At 38.9% G+C, this 13345-nt stretch overlaps 1 protein-coding gene across 1 annotated transcript in view; it reads right to left on the reverse strand.

The window, feature by feature from the left end:
- Positions 1-13345, reverse strand: part of LOC126366645 (translation initiation factor IF-2-like) — a 19207-nt gene continuing 5862 nt past the window's right edge. The window contains exons 2-8 of the mRNA XM_050009841.1: positions 5352-5455; positions 4587-4755; positions 3947-4026; positions 3347-3426; positions 2331-2523; positions 1562-1677; positions 1-315 (exon numbers count right to left, since the gene is read on the reverse strand). Coding sequence (XP_049865798.1) covers positions 176-315; positions 1562-1677; positions 2331-2523; positions 3347-3426; positions 3947-4026; positions 4587-4755; positions 5352-5455 — 882 coding nt within the window. The 3' untranslated portion in view covers positions 1-175. The remainder of the gene's footprint in view (positions 316-1561; positions 1678-2330; positions 2524-3346; positions 3427-3946; positions 4027-4586; positions 4756-5351; positions 5456-13345) is intronic.

Consider the following 13345-nt stretch of genomic DNA (forward strand, 5'->3'; position numbering starts at 1 on the left):
TTTCTTCTTCTTCATCAACACGGGACACGAATGCCTGTAATCAGGTTTTGATGAGTTGTGTCTGTTGTGTGTTTAAATATGATTTGAAAGTACCGAGTCCCTTTTAGCTTCTTTTTAGCATAAATTCTTTAGCTCAGATCGAATGAAACCTTTCTCCCCTATGTGTCAACCACATCTACGCTTTATTCCTAGGTTGCGCGTGCGCAGGTGTCGGCCGCGCGTTGCGTCTGGGCTCCTCTCTCAACGGTTCCTTGGACTCCACGCTCTCACTTGCTTCTCCTACTCTCTTTGGATCCGACGTCTGCGCTGCTGTCTCTGAAAGAATGCAGTAGACTTTATATTATTTACTTATTTGATAAAATTTGCTGAATAAGAAGCTATGTAAGATGTGTAAGGGAAGTACTTTTATTGTTGTTCACTTAAAATAATTTATACTAAGATAAAATGGCGCTATAATTCAGTTGGCCTTAATTTTTGTAACGTGACATATTGTAATAATTTTCGGATGGCATTGTATTTTATTTAATTCATTAAATAAAGGCAAATTATTTCTTTTATTGGACCACTTTTCTAATTTAATACCTGCTTACAATTTCACGTAAATAATAATATAAAATAAAACTTAATTAATAACTTTCCATTGGTGCTAATTCCTGTAAATACCATCTAATTTTATTTTAAGTTATATCTGTCATTTTCTTATCCGCCGAAAAGGAAAGGGACGGGTAATTGACAAGCATAAAATTTATGAAACATACGTCAATTTTAAGCACAAATCTAAACCAACCGTCTAAAAATTTTACATCAGCCAATAACCCGACACATTCATTTACTCATTCTTCCTAAAATTAAGAGCTGTGAATCATCCGTCCCTTTCCTTTTCGACGGGTATGAAAATGACGGATATAACTTAAAATAAAATTAGGCGGTGTTTGCAGGAATCGGGGCCAATGTGTCCATTGTGCTCCATAAGGTATTTATCTATCTATCCGTTCGAAAGGAAACCGGTGACACAGGACAGGAATTTTCGCGAACACCGTTGGCTTGACCATTAATAAAAAAATGCATTTATTTCGGGTAGGTACCCGTATTGTAAGATACAATTTTGTGACTTTAAAATGAAAAGTTATTACAATCAAAAATAATTTTAAAATAATAATGAAATAAAGTTAAAAAACGTCAAGTTAATAGACGTCGATACAGTTCACCATCAAGCACGTTGTCCTAACAGAAAGCTCAGTAAGGTGTGGGCATTTAGTTCATTATGATATTACTACTTTATAAAATTTAATTATATAAACGAAAATGCGAAACAAAAGAAAAAATCAATACAACAACAACAAACAAACAAACAAATAAAATAAAAGGTGCAGGTCATGTCGTATCAAATCTTTCAGGATTTGGCGGGAAGAAGAGAGGAATGGCGATTACTCCAGTGACAAGAGCGCAGCTCTTAAATAAAGAGAGAGAGAAACGTACAAGCAATTAAATTAACTCTTCTAGACAACCTTATGGTCGAAAAGTAATACATACGCAAATTTTATGGTAAATAGCTACATACCTGCTCTCTGACCCTGGTTCCCCGGATGTGGGGGCTGCGCGTGCGCCTGCAGACCAACTAGCTGGGACAGGTGTACTGCTCCGCGGGGACCTTCGGGCTGGGGGCCGGGACCGGGTCTGAAAGTATTCACAAGTTTGGTTATTGCCTGTTTTTCTTCCATCGTGTGGATTGTATGGAATACCAACCTCACCAACCCTGGTGTCAGGGTTATTATACATTTTGTTAATAATGTTGCATCTTTCAAGCATTATATGTAATATTGAAAAAAGTTAAATTAATTGTATTATTGCGACACATTTTTCAAATTCAAATTCAAAAATATATTTATTCAGTAGGTAACATAGTTACACTTTGAATCGTCAATTTTACATAACGAACATCTCATCCGCCTAAAACTACTGCAAATTTTCTAATTGAAAACCTACCTAATTAAAAATACTCGTAAGTAATAAATATGTAACATAAAATATACCTATATTAAAAATTAATTGGTACATGTCCGGTGACGGGGATCGAACCAGAGTTGCCCTTTTGAGGACCACAGTTAAGTCACCATTTCAGCTTCCACTGTATTAAATACGTATATGTTCCTCTAGTTATTAAATAACTTGTAATGTACCTACATTGTTACTTGTCATTTCTTCTTCTCATCCATAACACCTTGCGTAATGACGTAGATTCAAAAAAGTTACATTGAGCTTTAACTCTTTTATCCATGATAATTACGTTGAATAAATGATTCTGTTTTCTGATTACACTCAAAACTCACTGGAAACCATAAGCAGGATCAATCTGCGGCTGGTATTGCGGTTGGTAGACTTGCTCGAAGCCGCGGTAGCCAAGAGGCCCGCCCACCACCAGGCCGCCCGGAGCCTGGGCAGCTGGGAAACCGAAAAATGGGTTGACCACTTGTCCGGGAGCCCCGGGGTTCACCAGCACTGCATTCTGGTAGCCGGGACCTGCTGTAGATAGAAAATGCACATTATTATAGATATAACATAATATAAGGTCATCATTCTTATAGAGTCATGTCAGAACTGACTTTATGTGTAGATCGTATAAATAACCAATCACATCCTATGTACCACATATAAGACAATATATTTAATTTCATTTCACAAGCTCACGACTTTATACCAACTATATAATTGGGGTAGTCAGAAATACATCTCTAGTGGACCAGCTAGTTCCGCCCACATGCAACAGATGTCGCCACTATTCAATGATGCAGTTCTGAAACGCGCTATCGAAGTTTACACAGCGTGACATAAATATATATAGCCGGCTGGTGCCTATTATATATATAATGACCCGGTCCGAACCCTCGTACTGTGTTCGTTGGCCACCACCTCGGACAAGACGCCTGCCGCCAGGCTGGAGTCGCTCACCGGGCCTCCCTTAACAGGGTCTCACCAGTTGGGCAGACTCGCCGGCGGCATCACTGGACTCGATAAGGGCTCACGGAGGGGCAAGATTCGCCAACCGTAGCCCCACCCCCGTGCTCGTCTTCGCGGGCGGCAGCAACACGCACACCAGGGAGGCTATGCCCCGAAGGTGTTCCCCCCGTCGCGGGCGAAGACACGACTAGATTGAAGTTTAGGCTATTTCGCATTTACTTTTTAATTTTCCAGTTGTGTTGATTTAAAAACCCAAGGTCAAATTGAGTGTGACGAATACGTCATCCTCATCTTCTGTTTAAATAAATTAAAAATCTTTAAATTTTTTTCGTGAGATCAATGACTGACCTCACCAGCCCTGGTAAATCTTTCTGAGAATTGACCTTACCATTTCCAGCATATGCATTGTTCCCCTGTGGAGCTGCAGCTACTATGTATATGGGCTGGTATCCTCCGATTGTTCCTGGTCTGAAATGTAGAAAAAAAGAACAATGAGTAATTTTTTTCGTTTTTTTATTGTTTTGGAAGGAAAAGTTTGTGCCTGTCTTTCGGGTGTTTTTGTAGTTAAGTATACAGGATGTTAGTGACATAGTACCGTATACTGCGGGGGAGAATTCACCTCAGGATTCCGAGTTCATATTAAGTATTGACGTCGTAAATTTCATGATTTTTTTAAAAATTATTTTCACTCTACACTTTTGCGATGGAAAAAATCTACTAAAAATAATGAGCTGAATCAATGCCCTCAGTGTTCGAAACGATATCACTTAGCACCATGTACAAGTACATATAAATAGACATGGAAAGTGGAATTTCCTGGCGGTTCCACGTTGGTCTATCAGAAAGCTCGGTGAGGTGTGCGTACTTACTTCATCTTACGATGGATGTAAGTACCTCCGATTACGCCAATTGGGATATAGTCGACAGCTTATGTTCTGGTAATTTTACAGTTATTACATTATTACTAAAACATATATGTATTAAGTACCTGTATCCAGGAACTGGCATGTGGACGATGAAGACCCTCTGCCCTGGAACCAGCCCGGGCAGATTTGGAGACACGGGCGTCTGAAATGTAATGGCGATGACGTTTGAGGAGGTATTGGTGATCCATTAAATAAGTAAATTAAGTACTTATTTAATAAGTCAAATTTTAAAGGATATAAGTAATTATGCTTCCGATGCAACATAAGCAGAAGAAGTTAAATGTATTTTTTGCCTGATGTGCTGCTTGCGATTTTTCCTCTGCGATATATTTGTATTTAGATAAAATACACTTTTAAATAAATTAAGAAGATTTACACATCTGAATCAACAACAAAAACGATGAATTCTATCAAACCTGAAGCCCATCATCGAAGGCGCTTTTTACAATTTTCCAAAAAAAAAACTGTAAGTTATATAAGTATTAAGTATTTCTCTGTATTTTGTGTCAATTGTGCTCAATTAAGTATTTTATCTATCTATCTATCTATCTAATAATACTATATGGTGCGCGGTGGTGATGATCACTTTTAAAGCAGCACGTATCCTGTTTCTATTCGAAAATGACCCTCTTACGGTTGAGCAAATATACAATAATTTGTATGGCGGCCATCTTGTTTTTCCGCCATTTTGAATATATATACCTGAGGAGGCTGCTGCGGCTGCTGCGCGCCGGGTATGAGCTCGACCTCGCTATCTGGGTTCTCGAGGTTCTCGAGCCGCGCCGGCTGCACGCGCTCCACTTGCTTCTGCTGCGCCTGCGCCTGGTTGTAGTACGCAGAAACTTCTGAGTTTTCACTGAAGTAGTCCAATCTGAAAAGTAAACAGGAGGATGTTTAAATATAGACTTTTTTTAAATGGTGACGGAGCGTCAGGTCTCACTTGTGCCCACAATGCATCGTGTGAAAAAAGAGTTATACAGAGTGTTAGTGACATCGTAACGAATACTGAGGGGAATGATTGAGACCATGATTCTGAGTTAATATCCATTGGAATTTTCCGTCGCAAAATTCATGACATTTTTGTGTTTTGCAATTGCATAATTTTGCAACGGAAAATACTTGATATCATCAACACAGAATTATAGTCTGAATCATCCCTCAAAATTTTCGTTACGATGTCACTAACACCCGCAGAGTATAGCAGAGTGAGAAAGAAAGATGGATACTTATCTTTTACTTTACGCAGTTTTGCGAAATAAACATTTCTCAATCTATCTACTTTAACTTTTTGTCTTATTAAATTCTTTATTTTTAATGATGGTACTTTCTGGAAGTCATTTCCAGTGTAGGTATCACTACACCGTGAGATAGTAGGACTTTCTAGTTTAGTGAATTCACACTGAATAGTATTATGAACCTAACCTAACATAACTTTATTACCACAGAGAAAAATAATTTAACACTCACGGTCCGATTGACTGCAGGTGCGCAGGCGCAGACTGCTGCTGGTAGAGCCGCGGCGGGGCAGGCGGCGCGCCGCTCACCGCCACGCATACTGCCGCCAGAAGACACTGGGAGTATAATACAGAATTTTAGTGACACCATACTGAAAACTGAGGGGTATTTAACTCATGCATGATCCTGAGTTAATATTAAGTGGAATTTTCCACGGAAAAACTTTTTTCATATAACAATAAGTACATAAATCGAGTTTTGTTTGGTTTGTTTTTTTGTATCTTAGGACTTTGCAAGTTGTCTTTTATAACTTGTGGCTCTGCTCACCCTATAACAAATTACAGGCGTGAGTTTTGTGGTGGCTAATCACTGGGTCTTTCTTTGGTCTAAATGGTCGTAATCCGCTAAGGAGTAAGGGAGATATCTATCTATCTCACTCGTATAATCTATTTTGACTCCACTAATGCAATTTCCTTTACCCTAAACTCAAACTAACGTCATAGATTTCCCTAGCCAAAGATAATTAGGATTCAGAAGCGTTATGATTAAGGCTCACTTTACCTTCGCAGAGCAGAGGTCCCGTACCTCCGAGGTCACTTTACGGAAAACCATTGCATTGGGACATAACATCTGCGTCATCTCATAAGTACCAAGGATATATCGGGTGCTATTAGAAATTCTAAAGTCGTGCTGCCCTTCTCTTTTATAGATGCGTTGTGCGAAACAGGTCAACACGACAAAACAAAACCTGCAACTACTCATATTGTGAATTTTTTTCTTGTGGACCTAACCTGTAATTGGGCTAATTATCTCTACGGGTCGATAGCCCTGTTCCACGGCCTCCGTGGTCCAGTGGATGAGCGTTGGGCTCACGATCCGGAGGTCCTGGGTTCGATTATCACAAAAATTACTTTGTGGTCCCTAGTTTGATTAGGTCATTACAGGCTGATCACCTGATTGTCCGAAAGTAAGATGGTCCATGCTTCGGAAGGCACGTTAAGCCGTTAGTCCCGGTTACTACTTACTAATGTAAGTACGTAATCGTTACTTGAGTCACGTCAGGGACATTTGGCGGCTCAATAATAACCCTGACACCAGGATTGATGAGGTTGGTCATCCATCTCACAACCCACACGATAGAAGATCCGTCCCTTTCCTTTTAAACAAATAAGAAAATGATGGGTATAACTTAAAATAAAATTAGGAGGTTTCTGCAGGAATCGGGACCTTATGTGTGTGTATCACGCTATCTTTCATGTTGTTACATGGAACACAGTAAATCACGCCTTATAAGTACATTAAGTTCCGTATCATTGGTTCTAAGAAATGTATAGGCATGAATCTTGATAAATACTTCATAACATATTATGCAATCTAAAGATTGGAAGAAAGAAAAGCGGAAACTTTCCTATAATTAAGTTTAAATTTATAAGCCAAACACGAAATTGTACTAACCGTATTGAGCATAATTAATCAGGTATAATTAATTCCTTATACATATTGTACAACAGCCTCTGTGGTCTTGTGGTTAGAGCGGGCTCACAATCTGGAGGGCCGGGTTCGATTTCCTGATGGGGACCTTGTCGAAGTTACTTTGTGAGGCTGTCCTTTGTTTGGTAAGGACATTGCAGGCTTGAATCACTGGATTGACCAAAAAAGTAAGATGATTCCGTGCTTCGTACGGCACGTTAAGACGTTGGTCCCGGCTGTTAATCGAAAAACACCTCCACCAACGCGCAGTGCCCTCAGAGAGATAGGGCCCTGAGAAGAGACATAAGCGTAAAGAAACTATATGAACAATACATGAGAGAGTACAGTCACAAATCGTTAAAAATGTCGTGGAAAGCTTGAACCACTCATGGTATTATTTTGTCCGCCTATAAGTAATATCATAAATACTTTCTTTCTTTCAAGATGTTTGGCTTTTTTGACTTTAAAAGATGATGAGGTCACCATCTCGCTAGAACGTACTAAAAATCGTGCCCTATGTCAGATGACCGCGTATTTCTTTTTCTACATTTCACCTGACATCATTTGAAAAAATCACAATATATATTACACAAATCAGTAAGTCAACTATACAAACCATCACCACGTGGATCAATGCTAGTAATTAATACAGTAGATAATACAGGTAACATTAAATCAGTGCACATCTAATAGATCGTACAGATAATAAATTTAAAAATAGTAATTACGCAATTGACATAATATGACGAGTTTAATTAACATAGGCATGTGTTCAGTTCCCTTATAACGACGTAAAAGGAATATATTAACAAACATGAATGGTAATTCTGTTTGTTTGTCAAGAAGATCCCTTTGGTGATCCGGATTCTTCTGTTGTTTATCATAGGACTATTATTATATAACATAAACAACCTTTATAAAGCCACGTATAATAAATTACAACCCGTTTTAATCCATTTTAAGCGTGTTTTCATATTATGGACTCTATAAAACTGATATTCTGTCATTATTCTTTCAGTCCATCTTATGACTGGAACGCAAGTAAGGCGGCAAATGGCCTTTTTCAAATTGATAAAGTATTTCTTTAAGCGATGCATTTTTTTTCTAATCACATCTATTTCGTATAATGATTAATTATTAGGAAGAGCTGTGGGCAGATTTGTCGCTCTGCGCAACCTGACGGATTTGGTTTTGTATACGTATGTATACGTATTTTAAAAAAAGAAACATCTATTATATAGGGACACCACAGTATCAAATATAAAAAAAACACGTAATAAAAACAACTTACACAAGAGAGTACAAATAATTCCAATAGGAGACCGTGCTTTTTTAATTTATATTTCAAGAGGAACTCCTATAATATAGAATAATATAATATACTCGTACCTATTTACCTATATCTTTTGTAACAATACAATAAAACATCTCGAAACTAGGTCAAGATGCCACAGATGGTGTCTTCTAAACAATGATTAAGCAAGTTACAAAGGCTGGGACAGTACTAACGACCGGACATCCTAAGGACAAACATACAGACACAACAATTGCGTAATTTACGTAATTTCATTATATGCTTAGGAAGGAAGACGGTAAGTAACCTGTCACACTAAATATATGTGTACGGTGCTTATGTTTTACGGATGACTAATACTTAATTGCTTTTACCTTTCGTATAACGTTGGCGACATAAATGTTTGTTTTTATATATTATATTATGTTATAGTCGCTTCTGTAAAAAAACTGGACCTGTCAAATCTTTAGGCAAGGTAAGCGATTTCCGTCAAAAAACGGGATAACGCTGGGGAGATGACGATATAATTAATATAATTGCACCAAATTCTACTGTATTCATGTGTTATGTCTGATTGTTGATATTTAGTTCTGTGCAATAAAGTATAATTTGATTTGATTTAATAATCATTTTTTTAAGTCAGTCATTTTTTCTTTCCTTCTGTTTATTATGAACTATGACTAAATCCTTAAGAATCCTTAAAGATCCCCATTTGTACGGCCAAGTAGTGCATCCAAAACAAATCTTTAACAATTACAATGCAAAATGTCAGCATAACAACGCACCATATCGGACGTTGTACTGAAAACAAATAACTCACCTCACTCGAACCAAACCTGTATTTTCGCGTACTATCCTTACAACAAGTGACTTTGTCACAACATCAATTTGCAAACAGTGAAAAAGGTCTACGAATCCCTACTAATATTGAAAAGTAATGTCTGTTTATCTGTACGTTTTCACGCCAAAATTACAATAATAAATTTGGTACAGATATAGATTAGACCTTGGGAAAGAATATTAGTTAGTTTTTATATTATTTAGAGTTGGAATAAACATAATAACCGAAATCCATGCGGCTGGAGATGCGAGAAGAAAGCTAGTATAAGTAGTCATCATTAAACGTAATATTTCAAGCGATATCCGTCGTGTTAATTGGTGTAAGTGTCATGTTGTTTCATAGATGCTATGGTATCCTGAGATTATCGTCTTCTTCTTTATTTTAAAGCAGGACGGAAATTGCGATTGATGAAGACTATCTTACCATTTTGAGGGTTTCTGTAACTTTACAGAAACTTTGAAGCTTTAGCTGCGACACTGTTTGTATACTCGAACATTGATTATGGTATCCACGTATCGTATTAGTATGTGGAGGCGGTGTGAACCTTCACCCAGATAGGACATCATCATAGGTGGCGGCCATTGTGATCGTAAATGATCGTTTTGTCAGAGACCACGGCCAGGGAATCTCCTCTCTACTTATAAATCTTCGAATATCTACACATAACACACACACACACGTCCTCTCTCGTCAGCAATAGGCTAGTTTCCAACAAGTCAACTCAGTTAATTTTTACTTAACATCAAAACACGAAATGACTATGGAATTTGAAAAAGCACACTGTAACGTCATAGGGGTGAATTTCAACAAGTCTCATTTTTTTATCATTTCGGTGAGATTTTTTATTTCAATACTTTTCTTCACATATTTGACGACAAATTAAACTTTAACCTATTTTAAATTATGTGCGTGAGTGGGCATCAAATACGATCGAAACTTACTGAGATATTTAAAATTGAATTTTTATGAGTCCACTGAAATGATAAGTACCCACTGAAATGATATAAATGTACACCGAAATGATATAAATGTACACTGAAATGATAATGAGTCCACTGAAATGAATTTAACCCACCGAAATGATACAGTCAAGAAAAATTGTGCTGCTTAGCTAGGGTTCCGTACAATGTGAAGTTCGATTTATACATAAATAGCCTATATACGTCCCATTGCTGGGCAGAGGCCTACTCTCAATTAACCGGGGGGGGGATGGGTATGGAGCATACTCTGCTCCACTGCGGGTTGGTGGAGATCGATTTATATATTCTTAGATAAATAGTTCATTCCTTGCTAAATAAAAAATAGTGTAATACTATTTACTAATTGTAATAGATTGTTGTTCGTTTCTTTCATCGTGCAATAAAAATTCATTTAGTTGTTGTCAATATGTGGAGCCGTGGTAGCCTAGTTGGTAGAACGCTTGCCACTTTGAGGTCGCAGGTTCGAATCCAGCACAGGCGTAAACCAGTGATTGTCGAATTTATTTTCAAATTCATGTTTAGATCAGAAATGATTGTCACATGCTCAGCGGTGAAGAAAAACATCGTGAGGAAACCCACATTCCCGAAAATTCCATTTTCGGAGGTATGTGACCTAATGTGTATTGGGCTGGTTTCCCCTTCGTGGGTTGGAAGGTGAGACAGGCAGTCGCTTCTGTAAAATACTGGACCTGTCAAATCTTCAAGTTAGGTAAGCGGACCCTGTGAAAAATCGGGATAATGCTAGGGGGATGATGCTTATTGTCAATATGTCTTTTTTGTGACTATTGTCATTGCTTCTTTATTACTTACCTACAATTTTTTTTTAAAGAATATAGGTTCACGTAGGACCACAATCTCACCTGATGGTAAATGACGATGTGGTATAGGGTGGATCACACTTACCTAGCAAATGCCTATTCACCATAGTCTTAAAGTCTCCTAGATTATAACGAGTTGGAAGTTATATCCATACCCAAGAGCTCGAGATGGTTGGTAATTCACTCCGGAAAGTCCCAGTCAGGAGGAAGGGACTCCGTTTTGCGGTGAACAGATACGCCTGGGTCTTGGAAGCGTTGAGTCTAACCTACTTGTTATCACCCCAGTCTGAGACGGACTTAAGGGGCAGTTTCACACGATTCACAAGATCCTCTCTGAGGGCACTATCATCTCTGGTGCTTACGCGTGCATTGGACATATATCTCTCCGTCACTGTCGTCTGCATGCCTAAAAATACCGAGCATAATCAGCAGATCATTGATAGAAAGAGCGTGGCGGAGAGAACAGATCCCTGAGGGACTCCGGCATTAATAGCATGTAGATCAGACAAGCACCCATCAACTACTACCCGAATCAATCTATACCTATCTATCCAATTACATAGGCTAGAAGAGATCCTGATATTCGCCTTGATTCTAGATTGCCTCACTCCATAAGCGTGTAGCATACACAAGAAGAACATCAGTTGACCTATCTCTGAGTAAATTGTTGGCTTCAAGGTACGCCAGAAGGCGGTTGTTCAGGATTGTTTGTAAAACAATGGAGGTTACCGAGATGGGGCGGTAGTTAGCAGGGTTGGTACGAGTGCCTTTTTTGGGCATACACTGTACATTGGCAAGGTTCCATGGTTTCGGGAATTGTCCTGAACCCAGAGAGAGCAGGTAGAGGCGTGTCAGTAGGAGACTATTCAGGTCAACAGTTCCGCAGTACTATTGCTGGGATATCATCAGGACTACTGACCGTATTCACGTCTAGAGTGCGAAGCATTTTTAGACGGCAGAAGTTTGCTTCGACCGATTTGGCTAGCAGCTAAAAGGTTTTACTACTAGCTCAGTCAGTTTGGCATCAATTTGGCCAATATGGTCGAAACGTGCCCTGCGCATTGTCTTCTTGCAAGACTTTGCAGCGGTATTCAGGGATTTTTTCAGAGCCCGCATGTTAGGAGCTTTGCGAGTACTAACTTCAGCCCACATCCGGTATGCGGATTGATTAGAGCTTCTGCACTAGCATACTCCGCGATGTACCATGAGCGAGCCTTATCGTCAGATGATATGTCAGAAAATGGGATAGAGTATTCCATTGCCTGACAACTAATATGGCATCTCCGCAGCTCGTCGAGTCTTCTGAAGAAAAGCAAACCTCACGCCAAGGATAAGATGCGAAGAAGTGCCGCATCTCATCCCGGTCTGCTAACGTGTGTCACCATATTTGCCTCGATCCTCTGGGGCTATAATCAGGTGGGGAATAGACAGACACATATCTCACCAGACAATGGTCGGATGTTCCCAAAAGTCACGGATAGAGATTGATATTGGTCCGGATCAGTTATCAGCAAAAGGTCCAAGCAGTTGGCGCTATAGTTAGCAACGTCAGGTATCTTTGTAACGCAATTCACCAGATGTGAGAGATTTTGCCACACATGGCAAAAACCTGCGCCTCTTTGCCAGCATGGTTGGTCTTCTGAAATGGGAACAACCACTCTTGCTGGTGGGCGTTGGAGTCCCGGAGAAGAACAAGTTGCGCTGAGAGATACCTCCGCCGTGCCAACTCCACTGTCCTACTGAGGTAGGTGAATAACCTGGTTGTCTTAGAGTTACCGCTGTGCGATCGGTAGACACTGGTGTAAACTATTTTATCCAGGCCAGTGGCCACCAGAATCCAAAGAATGGATAAGTCTGGGTATTCAAGGTTACCGAGAAAAGCAGAAAGAGGAGTTTGATAGAAGGTTATAATTATGACGTTTTCCAATCACCCAAAATGGTTTTGGAAAACCATGAGATCAGCTTGAGGAAAAATAAAATAGCTCCACAAAACTGTTCAAAAGGCCCTTAAAACAATACCTAATTCTAAACTAAAATTTAACACACGGATCTCTAAAACTTAACGGTTTTATCATTTCAGTGTTACATATCATTCCCATGGACTGTTATTGGCATTTCAGTCCACCGAATCCACCGGAATGATAACACCGAGATGATAAAAAACAGGTTATTTTTGTATAAACTGTGAATTTAAATAACTATCGAAAAATCGACACTTCTCAAACAAAACAGTACTTGCAGCCGATTTAACACATCAATATGAAATAAATTGAACTAATCTAACACGAGTTATAATGGCTACCGAAATGATTTTTTACTGATTTTTTTTTGTCCCCCTATCACCGAAATGATAAATTATTTTTTTTGGCGGGAAACCATTACACGCTGTGACGGGTATGTCCACGTCTAGCAGTCGAGCCGAACCAATGCGAGATGTCTGCAGGTAAGGAGACGTCATAGACGCAATGTTGACGGAGTTATTTTACCAAAACTTACTGTCCTCTGAAATGATAACTTTTTTTCGGACAAAATTTAACTGCCTGTCAAATGTATGAGAAGGAAGGTAAACAGACAGAAATAGTTTTTGTTGTTAGATTATTTAA

Source organism: Pectinophora gossypiella, chromosome 5, assembly GCF_024362695.1.
Source record: "Pectinophora gossypiella chromosome 5, ilPecGoss1.1, whole genome shotgun sequence".
NCBI lineage: Eukaryota > Metazoa > Arthropoda > Insecta > Lepidoptera > Gelechiidae > Pectinophora > Pectinophora gossypiella.